The sequence below is a fragment of the Barbus barbus genome (genome assembly GCF_936440315.1).
Source record: "Barbus barbus genome assembly, chromosome: 29".
In the NCBI taxonomy this organism is placed as follows: domain Eukaryota; kingdom Metazoa; phylum Chordata; class Actinopteri; order Cypriniformes; family Cyprinidae; genus Barbus; species Barbus barbus.
In genome coordinates this window covers 18,309,820-18,329,115 of record NC_136757.1, presented here as the reverse complement: position 1 = coordinate 18,329,115, position 19,296 = coordinate 18,309,820, and the positions used below count along the sequence as shown (strand labels likewise).

Sequence of the window (19,296 nt, the reverse complement as noted above, 5' to 3'; positions counted from 1 at the left end):
TTTCTCATTTACTTTTTCCCTGCAATATCTTTCTTATACTGTATATATTTCCTTCAACCCTTGTTCTTGTCTTTCTCACTTCTTTTCCTCCATCTCCCATTCCTCTAATACTTTTCTTTTTTCCTCCCACTACTAGATGCATCCTGTGCTTTGACAAAATGAGACATAAGCATTCACACAGTGTGCTCTGTTCTATCACCAGTGGAACAAGAGAGACAGAGATGGAAAAGAAAAAAAAAACAGCCACTTCCTGTTTAAACATCACTGCCATGTCAAAATGGCATCCCCACCATTACGCAGTGAGCATGAAAGAGGCGTGGGTGAACTTCAATGACGTTTTTGAATAAGCTCTATTAAAGGCCGAGTGATGGGTGAAGACAGGTGATCTCTGGCTTTCATCCTGGAACACACACACGGCAGCAGTGGGATATGGAGCTTCATATTACAGGAGCATTTTCTGCGCTGTTGACAATATGAAGATTTCAGGTGCAAAGCATACTGTTACAAGTATGAGAATGCTAGCTCGGTGTGAACATGCTGGTCAAAATCTCTGCCATTAGGTGTCACTTTTTTCTTCATTCGGAAATACTGTACTAAAGTAAAGCCTGCCTCAGAAGTTATGATCTACTAGTCTTAGAATTTATTTCATGCAATGGGCTGGGAGAAAAAAATGGCTCTAGCACAGAATGAAAATACATAAAATATTGTCAGCTGTATACAGAATTCCAAGACTGATTTTTATTGGTGGTGTTTGCCTGTGCAAAACTCATCACCATAATGATAGAGTGTTATGGGAGATTTCCAGGGTGTTTCCAGGATGTTGTGTTTTTTTAGTACTTTTTTGGTGCAGTTGTTAAGAGTGTTCTGAGATAATGCTTAATCTAAAAAGATTGTTAGTCTGCATATTTAATTAAAATATTGTTAAAATATATTTCATATTTTATCCTGGGTATTATCTTCAATTTGAGTGTTATTTGTGTATGTACACTACTGTTTAAAAGATTGAGGTCTGTAAGATTTTTTTAAGAGAAACTATATTCATTTTTCGAATCAATGCTGTTCTTTTGAATTTCTATTCATCAAAGAATCCTGAAAAACACAGTATCCACAAAAAATATTAGGAACCACAACTGTTTTCTAAACATTGATAATAAGAACTGTCCTTAACCTCCAAATCAGCATATTAGAATGGTTTCTGAAAGATCATTACTGAAGACTGGAGTAAAGCTTTGTCAATATTCAGCTTTGCCATATAGATAATAAATTACATAATAGAATACATTAAAATTTAAAAATGTAATAATATTTCACATTATAACTTAATATAACTGTATTTTACAGTGAGCATAAGAGACCTCTTTCAGAAACATTCCAAAAAACAGACCCTAAACTTTTGAACGATAGTGTATGAAAGAGCCAAATTATCAATATCATATATGAGTTTAAATGTTGCTATATGGTTGATTTCTCTGGTGTTTTTGGTGGTTGCTAAAGCATTTCTAGATGATTGCTATTATGATTGGGGTTAATCCTTCAGGGTAAGTCTATGGAAGTCTTTCATATTTGGCTTGGTTTTTTTGTACACCAGGAAAAATCGTAAGCCTCTCATCAATGAGCTGCACGATTTAAGGTATTATGTCCGCAACACAAAAGCAGGATGAGTTATGCATTTTAGGTTTGGGGTTTAAACAAGCAGAATATGAATCTAAACAAATAAACCACCAAAGAAACTCCAACCAACCGATGAGGGCAAGCATTCAGAGCATTTTATATATGAGCGTATGTGTTTGTGTGTGCAACTCACCTCTGGCAGCCCACACATAGCACGACGATGAGGATGGTGACAACAAAGGCTGAGGCGGCGGCGATGGCCCCCAGCAGCAGTACTTTGCCGTAGGGATGAGCAGAGAAGTTCACCCCGTCCTGCATGGAGGCCATGTGGAAGTGCTAACACACACACTTTCACGCTCTCCCTCACACACGCACACACATATGCACACACACTCTCAAACACTGTCCACAAGATCTGAAAGAGAAAAGTGAAGGTGCTAGAATCAGTTCCTTTGCTTTGTAAAACGAGCCTTTTTCACCCATCAGAGGGATAACAAAAATGAATCATACTCTCTCATTCCTCCCTGCAGCCATTCTCTAGTGTGAACGAATGACAGAGAGTGAGTCTCCCCCACACTTTCTCTTGTTCTCTCTGTCTCACTCTTGTACTATTTTGTCTTTCTCCTCATGTGTGTCTCCTACAGGTCTCTCTCTCTTCTCTCCCACAGTGTGTCATTTTCTGCCCACTGACTGTCACTCAGCGTTTGTGTAAAATCATTTGTCTCAGACTGGGGGGCACTTTTCATGCAAAGATTCATGAGCATCAGGTACCTCACCTGTCTGTCGATGTGAACAAAGCGACAGTAAATGCAGTTGCTGAAAGGCTGAGCTTTTACACTTCACTTTAAAGCCCCTTTCTAAACAGTTACAGTGCTAGGAAAAACCACTATATTTTGCTCTCTATTGTATATGACAGTACACTCATGGTCTTGCCCCTTGCTCTGCCAACTGTTAAATGGCATTGTTTTTAAGAACACTTGATTTAGTAGAATAACATTAGATGACTAAAATAGTAGCAGGGTCCCTTCATCGTAAGCTCACACTGAAAGTGTCGTGGGGCTCGGGGGTCCAAGTGTTCAGCTACTGCTAAATGTGCCATGGGTCCCAGGGGCCAATGTGGTCAACTTGTGCTGTATTTGCCAGGAGCCCAAGTGTTAAACGTCATTTGACAGTGTCAGGACACACAGCTTGAGGCTTTGGAGGCCCCTGGCAATCCGTGATGAACATGTAGAAACTAATGGCAACAATGTCCAACCTGCTACTGTGTATCTTAATGCGCCAAGTTTGAATTAGCACAGAAATTAATATGATCATACATGTATACTTTGCAATACACTATTATGCATTTTAATCTGAAATTCTATACATTTTTTACGCATTACATATACAAACATTTTATTACATATATACATTTTATTTTTATATGTATATATATATATATATATATATATATATATATATATATATAACACACACACATGCACAATATGTACCTTTAATACTGAATAAATTAGAATATATATATATATATATGCTCTTCTTGTCTCTATAAGGGACATCGCAGATGTGCAGGAGAACAGCTGCATTGAATTGAACCCATGTGAGGCAAATGTATAGTACAGTCTACACACTTTATTCCGTTATTGCGTACTCTTCTCCAATTGTCCAATGTTCTCCATTACATCAGAAATCTTCTGAATGGGCCAGTGCTTTTCAATGGAGAGTGAGTCCTGAATCGTTCAGTCACCTTTTGTTTGCACACACAATCCAGTCTTTATTTTTCAACGTGAAGTCTTGTACTGCTGGTGGCGGTACAAGGAATTCTATGGCTATTTCTGACTTACACCTTACAGGCATCATGCATGAGATGATGAAGTATGTGGATTTTGTCAGATAAGGAATTAGCCCAGTTTTAATTATTATGGCTCTTGGTTTAGTACTATCAAAGGGAAGTGAGTCATGATAAAAGCTAAAAATACCTCACAAGCACAAGCAAACAACAGCGTGTCGAAACACTAGGACAATGCTAGGAAAAAAATATCTTTCATTGTGTCTTGCTCTTTGTCAGCATGAAAAAAAGACCTTTTTATTAAAATGCAGTTGTCAGAAGTGTAGTACGCGTGTATACTTGCCCTGAGTTGCACCTGAATTCCCGGTGACCCCTTTTAAACTGTACACAGGTCCCTTGAGTATGCATCAATGAAAGAACATGCTTGAAGATTAATGAGAGGATCCAGCATGCACTGACTCCCTGTTTATACACAGAAAACAAAGACTTTGTTTGTAAAAGGCTGCCAGCTTAGTAAGGAAAACTGCTGTGCTAGGCTAAGGCACGCATCCAGACTCTCACATTCCAGATATTTATGAATATTACAATAGGATCACCACTGGATTCAAATAAAAACTTAATTTACTCACTCTGACCAGAACAAACTAATCATGATCTGGACGTATCGCGGTTTGGACAAATGGAACAAGGTAAAACCTGCAGCCGCTCTGGAGCAAAAGCCTGGAGCTGGAGCTATAAACTAATATATAAACCAACAACTAACCATGGTGGCAGTAAATGATCGCAGCAGGACTAGGCACTGCAAGAGAATACGACCAATTTACACAGTAATCAGAGATTTTAGTAAATGCTAAGATATACAAATTTTTTGTCTTTTTAAATTTATATTTGTTTTTATTTCAATTTTTGGAATTTCAGTACATCAATTTAGACCTCGTTCTCAAGTTTTTTAAGTTTACATTTTTTATCTAATATTTGTATTTTATTTTAGAAAATAATTTTTAATCGTTTTAGTTAACAGATTTAGTTGAAAATAACACTTACACATTACAAGTGCATGTGTGCTTATTTATTTATTGCAAAATTAAATTCATATACACTAACACAACCTCCAATGTGCACCTATGCTTAGAGTAACCTGATGTAGTGTTGTTGGTATAGGCTAGCACCATATCTCCCAACATCTCTGTGTATTTTGTGTTAATGAAGCTGTAGCTGTCTCTCACCCTCACTTTCTCAATCCTTCCATCTCAACTCTTGTGGTGCATCATGGTTTTAATGATCTGTTTTAACAGGATCTCCTCAGTGGGTGAGCAGGGACACAGTCTTAGGTGTTTGCAGCTTGGTTTCTGAACAGCTCGAGTTCTTTATGTGGTTCCTTTTTAATTCTCAAGCACATTTTAACCGACTAAAGGTGTGATCACATTTACCGTTCGGTGAATTAATTCAGTCTTTTCAACAGACTTTAGTCAGGGTAATGCCATATTTAATTTTTGACAGGAATGAAAACAAGGCTGTGAGGGATAGAAGTACAGTATATTCAGTGGATTGTACTGTTTCCAATTGTTTGGCTGATGAAGCATCTTTCCAAAAAGCATTCAGAAAAAACTCCATAAAACAGAATTGACAATTATTTTTACATGATCTAAGACACTGCAAGAAAATCTGAAAGCCTCACCGCCTTGTTTTCATCTGTTTTCAATTAAAAACGGTGTCTTCTCTGATTTTATGTATGTAAGAATCCACACAGTCTGCAATTTCTTGTGAGGACAAAGATTTCCCAATGCAGATTTGGCAAAGTTGCTACATTGGGCTGTTGACCAGCAGAAATCTGCTTGGTTTTAAAGTGAATTCTTTGAGAGCTGTGCTTCATACATCACTACACTATGCAATAATGGATCTTTTTGGCCAGTAGTTTTGCTGAAACTTCGCTAATGTGACTGCACTTTAACTGATTAGTTGGTTGGTTCAAAGGGTCAAGGTTTGGCATTTAAAAGTAACAATAGGTATTCTGACTTACTGCAGTTTTGCAAGGAACTATTGCTAATATTCAATCATAATATAAGAGATGTTTTACTCAAAATTTGTCTAGAGTGCCCATGGCATATTTCAAATCTCATTATTGGCAATGACATTCTTCTCATATCTTTAATGCCTACAGACAAATTAAATGCAAAATGATTGAACGCTTCTCTCTTTCTCTACGTTGCCTGTTTTTAGCACAATTTGAGTTACTCAAAATAAACATACGCGGATATTGAAACACTGATGATCATAATAAATCCCATTGTGATTTTAATTGGAGGTGAATCTAAATTTTGCTCATGAGCTGCTTATCCAGGTTGCAGTGGTATGACAGAATTTGCTGGTGGCAGCCTAATGGCTTATGAATTCAACTTTCTTGGTTCTAGCTTCCCAATCACATGTGAAAGTACCTGATGAACTGCACAGTTACATAAATCATCATCTCCATAATGCCCTTCAGCCATATAGCCCTGTGTCCTAACTAGGTCTGATGCAACAAATTTTCACTGACAAGAAGTTTGTCTTTCCACATTGAAGATGAAACTGCTGTGCACTGTGAGACAATCACAATCAATCAGAACATAATTGATGTGCAGTAGAGTGCAACAGTGAGCTTAATTTTCTCCATATGCAAATTATTTTTTTAATGATAATGTATAAACCTTTAACATACCTGTTGTGAACTCTCAGGGTATAATTGGTGGTATATGCTTTTGTTGAAGCCATCTGTTTCCATTATTTGGACTTATTTTGAATATAATTGTTTAACAGTGGAATATGTGTTGAAAAATTACATTACCCATGATTCAGTGAAAAAATATACCACCGATCAATCAGAGAGTTGCAGCCAGCAAATTGACAAAATTCCTACGCTCTCAGAATACTTTAATATTTGTATATTTTTGCATATTTAGTAACTTAAAATGTACAGTTTCTATATAATTCACTTTAAATGAATATTTTCTTTTTCACATATTTTCATTTTTAATTTAACTATGTTATTCGCAATGCTTCATGGGATTCTTTCCTTCACTAAACCTGTACACAGTCTTGAACATTTTGGCCAGTTTTCAAAAACATTTTTGCTGCAAATGAAAGTTTGTATTGTTGTCTCTTTAACCTGGTTTACACATAATACACTATCGCATTTCTATAATTCAAATCCGTTAAAGGATTGATAGGCTGCATTAATTAGGTCAACCGGAACCGGGAACACTTCCCAAAACACCTGATGTACTTGTTACATTGTTAGAAGAATGGCATCTATGCTAATATTAGCCTGTTTCTTTTTTATTCCGAGGTTACCGTAGCCACCCAGATCCAGATCAGATGGTGGATCAGCACCTAGAGATGACCTCTACAGCCAGGACACCTAGATGAGCCCCAGAGACTGATCCCCAGCTGATTTTGTCTGGCCAGAGGAGAATGACACTATTTCGACAAACTATTTCCCCGTCTAAATACTGTAAAACTGATATGAAGCCACCCAGCTTTATATCAAGCCGATGTAAAGCTGCTTTGACACAATTTGCATTGTTAAAAGCGCTATACAAATAATATTGACTTGACTTGTGATTCACCTTGGTTCATGCCATATAATGTTATAACGAAGACTTTTTTAAATCCCTATGTGAAAAATGAATGAAAAAATACTTCTACAGTACCAACCAACGCCGCTTAAAAGTGTGCTGACACTAAAGAACTCTGTATGAGCAGGAAGAATTTGGACCAATGAGATGTCACAGTGGGCGGGGCTTCCTAGCTTGATGCAGCAAAAATTTACACTAAACACTCATCAAAATATCCTGTCACAACATGTTTGTAGCTAGGACAAAAATTTAGATTTTTATTGAAGAGTTTTGTCATGATTCAGATATAAAGTATTTGCTAGATGACGACTATTTAAAGAAAAGCAAAACAATCATATTGCAAACTTGTACTAGTATGTGTTATTCTGTGTGTTTCTGAAAAGAAAGGGGCGAGGACAACGCTGAAAGCGAGCACCCCATCAGAGATTGTTCTGTCATGAGCACATCATTAGTCTGAGGCCAGATGGAGCTTGATGTGACTGTGTTCCACCCCACTGAATGGCCAAATCACATGTTAGTCCTATTAATTTGTGAAGTCATTCCCTATAATGAAGTTTTTCTTGCAGAGACCTAGGCAAGCGTGAGCTGGGTGAATAAAATAGTCCAAGTCACTGACAATAGGTGCTGTTTAGCACATGTGAATATGTGACTAAACTAGACTGTTACATAAACCCAATCAAAGGTATTATAGATGCTGATCTTTCTGACATATTGCCATATTCTGCATTTACAGAACATAAGCTGCATTTCAGTGTGATTTATGGCTAACTACACTGGGTCTTTCCATTAATAACAGCCATAAATTATAAAACTGTTATTGTTTTCTAGTCTGCAACTAGACGGCACAATTATTGTGGTATAATCAATGCATGTTGGTCTGCTCCTGTTGTAAGTGGGCGGTTCTTGGCCAGAATAAGCTGCAGTGTGGACTGGACCTTATGTTGTTTATGATACTCGGGCTCTTTTAGTCATCACACACACACATATATATATACACACACATATGTGTTCTGTCAAAGTTCAAATTTAACTATCTCTCAAAAATAGCACAGTTAAAATCCCATCCCACTTTCTGGACCGAGTCGAACTTGGCAAGTGTGAGGAGTTTGAGGCTAAATCTACATCTTGTCTTTGCTGGGCTAATTAAACAGTAAAGAGCTTGTTTCCTGTGTAATTACACAGATACTGTTTGAGAAGAAGCAGAGTCTGTCTCTGATACTGAGTCCCTGTCTTTATTCTCAGACTGATTAATTTGCATTTCTGAAAACCAACTCATTAGAGCAAGACAAAATCCTATTTAATTGGTAAAATCAGCTAATGCTGCGTTATTATTTAGGATACCCAGGACAATCCCCTTAAAATTATTACCATTTCATATTTGATTAATGTGACCAAGCAAAACGAAAACATCCTGTTCGCTCTTAATTGGAGACTTTCAGTCCACCAAACAATTTTAAATGAAACGCAAATGAAACAACCCCTCTAGACTTGAAAGCTACTAACAGAAGTCTTGGTCTATTAGTACAAGAAATTATTACATACAACTTCATGACTAAAGTATAAATTAATTTAGCCAGTAGAAATGTGTAACATGTTGTTAAAAGATGATAATGATTCCAGATATATATTAGGTAGAGATGCAGCAATATAAAATCTGGCTGACACTGCCCTGTGTAACTTTCAAATAATAAATATTTATTAATTATAGTAGGCCTACATAATCATTTTCATGATTATGGCAGACAACGATGTTGGATTGTGTCTCAACGCCTGAAAATTGGATCCAGTCTCTTTACTAGATCCCATCAGAAGTTTTATCTGGTATCCAAAACCAGCTTGCAGAGTTTTGTCTGAGGTCACTAAAAGCTCACTAAAAGTCTTCTATCAGACTGAGAGGTTGACAGAGGAAGCCGTGAAGCCACAGAATGCAGGAGATGAAATGATGATATAAAGTGCGCAGGGTTTATTGAATAAAGTCTAAACTTCAGAACTTAGCAGACTTATCAGCAATTGTATATTATTTTGTCTAAATGAATAAAAGTAAAAGGTCAAAAACTATTTGATAGCTAAAAAACAATGGGTAAAATGGGTGTACAAACAATTTTCACTCAGAAATTAGGCCTACTAGTAAATTTAAATATATATACAATCATCAATAAAAAAATGTAAAAAAATCTATAATGTAATGAATTATTAATAGTATATATTTTGAGGAAATATCCTTATTGAAACTAGTTTAGTTATGATATATAACAGCAGGGGCTAACTATGCTAACCAGCCAAGGGGAAGTCGTGGCCTAATGGTTAGAGAGTCGGACTCGTAATCCAAAGGTTGCGGGTTCGAGTCTCGGGCCGGCAGGGATTGTAGGTGGGGGGGAGTGAATGTCCAGCGCTCTCTCCACCCTCAATACCAAAACTGAGGTGCCCTTGAGAAAGGTACCGAACCTCCAACTGCTCCCCGGGCGTCGCAGCATAAATGGCTGCCCACTGCTCCGTGTGTGTGTGTTCACTACTGTGTGTGTGCACGTTGGATGGGTTAAATGCAGAGCACGAATTCCGAGTATGGGTCACCATACTTGGAAGTATGTCACTTCACTTCACTTCACTTCACATCCAACATAGTTCACAATAAAATGAAAATTTTGTCATCATTTACTCACACTCATGTCATTCCAAGCCTGTACAATTTTTTTTTCTTCTTATGTTGAACATAAAAGAAGATATTTTGAAGAATGCTGGTAATCAAACAGTTGATTTCATAGTATTTACTTCCCTACGACTGTTCCCAACAACTGTTTGGTTATTCAACATTTTACAAAATATCTTATTTTGTGTTTAACAAAAGAAATAAACCTACAGGTTTGGAACGACATGAGAGTGAGTAAATGATGACAAATTTATTTTGGGTGAACTATTCCTTAAATACCTCTCTACAAATCCAATGCTTATACTTGCTCCCTAGTGGTTGTTTTATGCAACTGCAGATATGCAAAATCAAACAACAAAAGCTTTCAGGTCTTTTGAGTCCTTCATGAAGCCTCAGCATGTCCAGACTCCAGTAACTCCAGGTCAAAAGCACATGATTAATATTTTTTATTTGAGGTTCGCTGTATTTCATTTATTTACCATTATGGGTTGCATGTGTGTGAAATGAATCTTGTTTCTTTAACAAAATCAGATCACGTAACAATGGCAGGTCTCCATCTCTATGTCAGATACCAGCTTCTATTTTCCAGTCAATTACTTCCCCAGAGAAATAAAGCGAAAGAGTGTGTCAGTTTGTAAGGAGCTCAGGAACAGGGAAGAAGAAAGAGAAACAGAGAGAGATTGGCCAATGGTTTAATTACTGTGAAGCCCTAGATTTCAGTCAGAGAGAAACTGGCACGTCCCCCCAAACCCCCGAGACATGACTCTCTCGCCTCCTCCCCCTCTCGTTTTTCTCCTTTTCACTCTCTTCCTTCTCTTTCTGTCCATACTACATCAACAGAAAGAATGGGGGAATGGGTATAAGATGAGATGTAAACTACAAAAATTATAACGACAAATGAATATATGAAACAAAAACACATTTTTTGTCATTTCTATGCTGTATCTGTAACTGTAGTGGGTAAATTACAATCTGCTCTTTCATTGGTAGTCGTAACCGCACCGCACTCCGCTCGACTTCTGTCGCCGATGTTCATGTCGTCAGAAATCACCAACTCTCATCGAAAATTTATGACTTCCTGCTGCTTTGTTGCTGTAAAAAAATTTGTGTGTGAACACCCCTGAAGTCTCCTCTGAGCACCATGTTAGCATGAGGGATGTTCAATGATTTATTCGCAAGCATGCGGTAAAACAGGGTGTCCTCTGTCATCTTGTCTTGAGTTTAAAACAAACACATCCTTAAAGCCAAACTCCTCAGTGCTGCCTTTACATAACTTCTTTGTTCTAAGATTATAACTTGTTCCAAAAGTAAGAATAATTGACTGATAATATACTGCTGCTACTATTTCCATCCTACAGCTAATGCTACTACTCATTTCAGAGAACAGCTGCAGTGTGTGTTCATATTTACAGTTACAGTGTCCACTGGACTGCCTGTAGTTGTATTTGTCTGTTACATGCTTTGTTATCTGTTCTGCACTGTGGCTCCAGGGGTCACTGTATTTCGTTTTGTCTCCTACCAAGTTGAAGAGAAATAACACTTACTTTTGCTTAGTAAGAATAAAAATGATGAAAAATATCCTATTGAAGGAGCCATATATAATGATCAAACTTAAGGGTAAGCTGTTTTGACCTGGAGCAGTAAAAAACCTCCAAGCAACCATCTAAAGTTGCCATAACAAGCACCCAGCACACCCTTTTAACCATATAGCAATTGAATAAAAAAAAAAACTCATAACACATTAGCAACACCCTGGGATCCACTCACTTCACCTGTGACTGTGAGGGAGAGTTTTGCACTAGCAAATATCACTCAGATTTTATTCAGAAAATGTAATGTAAATTCATCACTGTAAAAAACGTAAACAAAACACCCATTAACTGTAGCTTAGAGCAACATACTGTAACTCTACTCATGAAATTTCCCTAAATGGGTTACAGGAAACAACCATCTCGGCTCAATTAAGTTGCTGGAGTGAATTCACTTGTGTATCTGACACTTTCCAAGAACAGGGTAAAAAAAATAGGGTTTGAAACTCTTCATTTTGTTTTAAGGATGTGTGTAACATTGACATTTATTTGTCATTTTATACCCTGTTATAACGCATAGGGCCTACTTAAATATAGCTGAAATGTGATTGGAGTGATTTTGCTATTTTCTAGCAATAAACATTTACATTTACATTTATGCATTTAGCAGATGCTTTTATCCAAAGCGACTTACATTGCTTTCAAGTTACAGTTTTTTTACAGTTTTATCAGCTCATGATCCTTAAACATTAAAGGATTAGTTCACTTCCAGAATAAATAATTTACTGATAATTTACTCACCCCCATGTCATCCAAGATGTTTATGTCTTTCTTTCTTCAGTCGAAAAGAAATTAAAATTTTTAAGGAAAACATTCCAGGATTTTTCTCCATATAGTGGACTTCCATATTGGCCAATGGGTTGAAGGTCCAAATTGCATTTTTAATACAGCTTCAAAGGGCTCTACATGATCCCAGCAGATGAATAAGGGTGTTATCTAGCAAAGCAATCTATAATTTTCTAAAAAAAAAAGTAAATTTATATACTTTTTAATCACTAATTACAGTACAATAATTACAGTTGGACCTTCAACCCATTGGCCAACATTGAAGTCCACTATATGGAGAAAAATCCTGGAATGTTTTCCTCAAAAACCTTAATTTCTTTTAGACCGATAAAAGAAAGACATGAACATCTTGGATGACATAAGGGTGGACAAATGTGGACAAATCACTGGTGTCACGAACAGCCTCTGAACTGTAAGAGAACCTAAACACGATGACTCAAAATACCACATTTTAAGGTCACCAGAGATTCCTGGCCTCACAACCTTTGTTTGGAGGAGACAAAGACCTCTTGACTTCTCGCTAAGAGACTGTTGAAATGTAGTTTTGCTAGTAGCTGAATCATACTGGTTTGATCAGAAAGGGTCTCTTCCACAGGACATAACTCTCATGCCAAGTCAGCAAACATTCACCCTCACAATCTGTAACTATAGGTGATTTAATTGGGGAAAATAATTAAGATTTGGTTTCAAATGCACTTCTGGCAGATTTTACTGGTCTAAGAACCCTGCAAACACAGACGCACACATACACACACACACACACACATACACATATGTTCAAGGACAGATATAGGCTGTATGTTTCCTCCTGTGAGGAGCTATGACCACTCATCTGCTCCACGATAAGGCTGAGAAAAGGAACTCCTTTGCAGTTCACAGTATCATCAGCAGAGCCTCAAGTTTAATGGATGTCTGCCTGCAGGGCCTTATCACGCTGTCACAGACCTTCTCTCAAAATCTGAAGGCTCTGTTCATTTCGTAGGCCACCCCAGGATAAACAAGAGGTTCAGGAAATTGAGTACAGCGGAAACAAATTTCAGATGTGACCAAACAAGGTGTGTGTGATTCATGTAAGAGGTTTCCAGAACAGAAGAACTGGACATAATACTTTTCTAAAAGATTCAATTTGACAGTTGTCAATTTCAAGATTAATTTATATATTATAACCTGTAATAACAGGGATTCCAAACAGTGCAGCCTTCTTGCCTCTTTGGACAAAAAAAAACCTGTAAATAGAAAACAGTTCGTTACCCCTCCCGACTCCAGACATTACATTGAATCACATGTGAGCCAATGTGGGATTTCTCTTTCATTAAATGGACATTACAGAACATTTTGCTTGCATTCTCTGATACTTAGGGTTGGGGACATCATATCTGTTCCAGTCTCCACCAATCAACAGGAAGCTTAAATGACTGAGCAGTTTGGCCACGATTGTCTGATTCACTGCAACCACTCTCACAAACTCACATACTTGACACACTCAGAACCTTCATCTGTCTTGTATGGCAGGTACATTGGCAAGCCTTCCCTCTACACAAGTGTTGGTGATTTAACTAATTCCAGTGATAAATTAAATTACCAACACTAAATCACTGGATTTACTGAATATGGATTTTTCTGAATTCACAAAAAAATTCATTCAGATTCGTAGCCAGTGTCAACCAGTGCCTTTGTGCAATGAGTCAGGCCCAGTTCTATGGGGATGCTCAAAATAAATCAATAGCACCCTCAGTTAAAGCTGTAATAATGGCAACTATCCAGTGCATTATGGTTTGCGCTCTGGAGACCTATTTCTATTTCAACATTTTTTGCTGTGTTGACTGTTGAGCAATGTAGCCAATCACAGACATATCTGTTGATTTCGTGAATCAGAGTTAAGTTAGAATCCGCTCACCGCTCAGATCCTTGGCGTTTTTGTTGAAGTATTGTGTTCAGCACGAATCATCTCATTATAACAAAGTGTAGACGCGATAGGGTATCTTTGTGGGATCGCTATGAACTGAAGATGAGTGGCAGCTTTTTAGTGATTATAAAAAGTGCCATATAGCCTATATATTAAAGCACTCTCACTAATTTAAGAAGCACCCTCAGCAGGCCCGAGGCTTTGCCCCCCCACAAACATCCTTTTGGACCGAGGGGAAAGGTTGGACTTGGGTTTAGCATGTATAATAGTCTTACTCATACAACTGCCTGCTGTTGCTTCTGATTGCTTTTAGATGGAAAAGCTGCCCATAACCCCTGGTCTAGGATCTGTTTTCTTCGGAATAACAGCATAACAAAATAGAATTCGCAAACAATTCAGTGTATCTGCCCTTCTGCTTTGGAAAGCATCAAATGATTTTACAATGCATTTTCGCAGAGGTGAGCAATGTAGCCAATCACAGACATGTTTGTTGATTTCTAAAACGCAATGGCCAATCAGATGTGTTTACGTTGGAATCCACGCACTCATCGCTCCGGTCGCAGTTTTTTGTCCAGTGCTGAGTTCTATGTTTGTAACTTCTTTCGAACAAAGACATTAAAAAAAGTTTCATTGTGTAGTCACGCTCATTGGAACTTTGTGAGATTGTAATGAATGAGTGACAGTTTTTAATAAATTTAAAGGGAGCACTCTTTGCATGCTGTATATGATAATATATTCAGAATTTAAATAAAAACGGTTTTCATGCTTGACAAGCGGCCACGTAAAACACAGAGATAGCTAAGTACTACACTATATAGAAGAAGATAATAATTTCAGAAGCACAGATGTGATTCTGTAACAGAGCCTGGTTCAAACGCAGGATTTAGGTAACGAAACGGTTATTATTTGTATTGAGTGTCTATTAAGTTTCTGCAATATATAAATATATTGTGGAAACTTAATTTCCTGTAGAGCTGCTTTGCAACGATTTGTATCGTAAAAAGCGCTATACAAATAAACTTGAACTTATTGGCTGCCACACCAAATCATGCACACCTGCTTGGTTTTCTATTTAATTTAACAGTGTTTTTGTGAACATATATATACTTTAATAACAAATAATTGTAACACTTACAATAGGTTCGATTAGTTAATGTTAGCTAATGTATTAAAGGGGTCCTTTTATGCTTTTTCACTTTTTGAATTTGAGTCAGTGTGTAGTGTGAATGTTTGGCCATAAAAAGATCTACAAAGTTACAAATCTCAAAGTCCACTCCAAAGGGAGATATTTCGGGGTTTTTTTGTGTGTTTTTTATCCCTTTTCAAGAACTACAACGAACGGCTCGTTTGGACTACAGCGTTTTCCGGTGTTTGTTTGTGACATCACAAAGCAGTCCATTAGAATATCGTAAAAAAAATCCCGCCTAAAGAAATTCTAATGGTTGGGGGGGGGGGGGGGGGGGGGGGGGGGGGGGTGCTTGGTTGAGCACTGCACGTTTCAAAATCGAAACCGGTGCGGGTGTTTTTATATCACTATATTTCTGGAGGAAACCAACTGTCTTCAGAAAATTTTTGATGTCATTTTCATTTCATCTTGCATGTAATGTCTGATAAAGCCGCATTTGTGAGGGAATTGCTGCTTTGTGTACAGCATTGCCGGGGGGAAACCTCGATCTCTCCCACTCCAACAGCGCCTCCCATGAGAATGAATTTGAGAATGAATTTGCATAGGCCTATATATGTCACCACAAATAGAGTGGTGGAACTATGATGTCACTTTGTAGGCAAAAACCCGGAAGCGAGTTTTAGCATTTTAGCACTTCCGGTTCCATCGTCCCATGAGTCAATGGGTTTTTTAAATGGGATTTTGGTTAAATCCCTTAAATAAGGTCCGTGGTTCACACAGGCTCAAGAAACTTTCATGTTTTATTCTACGACATAAAATACACCAGTTGCACCCCAGCTGTTACATTTCTTAAAAAAGACGGTTGCTAACAAGTTGCTAAATGGGACTACAGGTGCTGTCGGAGACATTAAAACGTCATCACGCCAAACAGTTTATCAATTTACAGTATTTTCCAATTGTAGTATAGTTTGTAATTCAATTAATTGTAGAATAACCATCTAATAGTTTCCCGCATTTTATATTGTTGTTCGACAATGTCTTTTTTTGCTTTGCTCCGAAATGAAGTCTTCGGAGGGAAGATGCTCGTTTTATCACTTAACGTTACTGATGCGGAGACTCTGGTTCGCATCGTAAGGTAAACTCATTACATGTAAACACCACATTTACTGGCTTTACGTGGTGAAAGTGAAACTTTAATGATACATAGTGCTTAAAGCCACGTTAAAATTAAATGTTCACGGCCACATGAAGCTGTTAGAAAGCATATAGATTGTAGAAGATAAAATTTGTGTACCCACCTTGATAGCTGAATCAAAATAGATTTTATTGAAATAAAATAAGTTTAATCTTACCATATCCAAAAACTCGCTCACTCTGCTGTTATTTAATAGATTAAATGCACTAGAATTTTATTGAATAGTATGTGGAGACACGTTTTTAATTAAAATATTCATATTAATCAAGGATTTATTGACTTTTAATGCGCCTTATTTCGAAATGTACAGAAATACGTGCTTTCCTATGTCCTTTAGTTAAGATTATTTAATTTATTCATAATGTAAATTATGTGAAAATTAATGCGTTTTTCGAACCACCAAGCATGAGAGCATGTTCTAGTACACCCCCAAAACAAAATCAAGACTTTGTAAAAGAGCATAATAGGACCCCTTTAAAGTATATTAACGTGTTAGTTAATTATATTGTAAAGTGTTACCTAAATAATGTATTTTGAGCGTTCACTTGAAAATATTAAATATTTATTTATTAAATAAATATTATTATATTTGAATCATTATATGCCTTATCTGAACGAAAATGACTCACATTAACTAATTTACGAAAAACAATTCCTCACCAGTAGATCCGATTCAAAACAGCGAATCGTTCAGTATAGGAGGCGTGTTCGTTCAGTAAATTCGACCAATCATATGCGCTTTCACAACCGTACTCGAATGCTATTGGCTAATTGTAATCAATCAGGAAAGCCGTCACATACTAAAAGACGTTAACAAAATTAGTCAGTGGATATAAGGGTAAACAAACAGTACAATCACTTAGAATATTCAAGAACAAAATACAGACTATATGGAATAATTCAAAGTCATTAGAGCTCTGTTTAGACTTTTATATTTTATCTCGCAAGAGCAACAATTGCCGCGTGTGCCGCCCAAACCTGTTCAGTGCGTTTATTGACTCGTCTCGTGACCAAATTATACATCATCGTTGAAGTACTGCGCCTTTTTTGCAGACAGGAGCTCAGTCTGCTTTTACTGCGGCGGTTTAATCAGACAACAGGTTAACAGAATACATTTTGATTTGGCCTGGCCGTTATGAATTTTAAAACGTGAGCTGTTAGATCTGAAATAATAGACTACTGTATTTGTCAAGTATGCCATTGTTTTACCGGCTCGCATATGTGATGTGTAGCGCGGATGCATGATGTGTTATGGCCCGCAGCGGCCGACCTCTTATTCAGCACGAGTAATTCGTTGCTCCCGTGGGTATTGTCCCGCCAATCACCGATGCACTCTGGAAATAATCTCGCAAGATCAAAGTGGAAATGCACGCGCAGATCAGGCGCGTCCTCGAGGCCAGCTCCCACAGCAGACTGCAAGAGGTTCCCATCAAAATCCCTTTTAATTGAGGAGAAACAAATAAACGAGCGGCTATGTCACTGTTCTCTTAATTTATTCCATAATTCACGGTATTAAATGTGATATCGAGCAGTGCTGGTTTCCGCTGAGTGAGAGAGTGTGCCACAACCTTCTTATAAATCGTTTAATTAAGCGTCGAATCACAAAGGGTAATGCGGCTACACTGAAGCTGTTGCACACGTGTCGTCTGATTTATATGATGCGAGTCATATAAACCGGACGCGTGATGCTCCCACGTCCAACCGCAAACGATCATGCTATACATTCTGCTATGCGTTTAATACAGGAGTCCGTTGTGTGGTCAGCACGTAGGCAGAAGTGCATGCCAATGAGACGCGTAGTTATACAGATGCTACTGAAGATACTCACTCAGTTTAGGGATTCAGGGGGCGCGTCGCCGCGCAGCATCCACCTCGCTGCACTCTCTCTGCTGCTGCTGAAACGTCTGGCTCCCGGTCGGACCCCACAAGCATAATCAATAACCTGCGTTGAGCCTGGATTCGTATGTTAGGGAGGACATGTGTGCGGTATGGCATCTGGCGTCCTCAGCGCAACCTCTGACCATTCCCATTGTTCCTGTGCATGCCGCGTCGCTCACAAAGTGAAAGGTGCAAACGCACAGCTGGGTTATTCCAAGTCTAGGCTCGGTTGTGATATCAAGACCACGTCACGACTGCCTTCGTTGAGCCTCAGAGCCTCCTCAAGCCTCAGTCCTGTCTCGAGCACCGGCGACAATACCATATGACAGCGCGGTGCCCACTCCATTGGCATCTGGAGCTCGCGTTTTGCGCCACTACGCGGACAGTTTGGGAATGACAGCCAGTGGGTGAACAGAACAGAAAGTACTGGTAGAACCATATACAGGTGCATCTCAATAAATTAGAATGTCGTGGAAAAGTTCATTTATTTCAGTAATTCAACTCAAATTGTGAAACGTGTGTATTAAATAAATTCAATGCACACAGACTGAAGTAGTTTAAGTCGGGTTCTTTTAATTGTGATGATTTATGCTCACATTAAACAAAACCCACCAATTCACAATCTCAACAAATTAGAATACTTAATAAGACCAATAAAAAAAAAATCATTTTTAGTGAATTGTGAGCCTTCTGGAAAGTATGTTCATTTACTGTATATGTACTCAATACTTGGTAGAGGCTCCTTATAATCAAGCACAGTAACACCATGGTCATTGAACCAGCTTTTGGTACCTTTGGCAGTGTGGGCAGGTGCCAAGTCCTGCTGGAAAATGAAATCAGCATCTCCATAAAGCTTGTCAGCAGAAGGAAGCATGAAGTGCTCTAAAATGTCCTTGTAGATGGCTGCGTTAACTGTGGGCTTCAGAAAACACAGTGGACCAACACCAGCAGATGACATGGCAGACCAAATCATCACTGACTTTGGAAACTTCACACTGGACTTCAAGCAACATGGATTCTGTGCCTCTCCACTCTTCCTACAGACTCTGGGGCCTTGATTTCCAAATTAAATGCAAAATTTACTTTCATCTGAAAAGAGGACTTTGGACCACTGAGCAACAGTCCAGTTCTTTTTCTCCACAGTCCAGGTAAGAC

The 19,296-nt window shown here is 38.1% G+C and overlaps 1 protein-coding gene across 1 annotated transcript in view; it reads right to left on the bottom strand.

Annotated features, from left to right (window-relative positions):
* LOC306849801 (uncharacterized protein) overlaps positions 1 to 18,491 on the bottom strand; it is a 38,424-nt gene extending 19,933 nt beyond the window's left edge. Inside the window, exons 1-2 of the mRNA XM_079385122.1 lie at positions 18,092 to 18,491; positions 1,805 to 2,026 (exon numbers count right to left, since the gene is read on the bottom strand). Coding sequence (XP_079241248.1) covers positions 1,805 to 1,938 — 134 coding nt within the window. The 5' untranslated portion in view covers positions 1,939 to 2,026; positions 18,092 to 18,491. The remainder of the gene's footprint in view (positions 1 to 1,804; positions 2,027 to 18,091) is intronic.
* Positions 18,492 to 19,296: the final 805 nt, after the last annotated feature.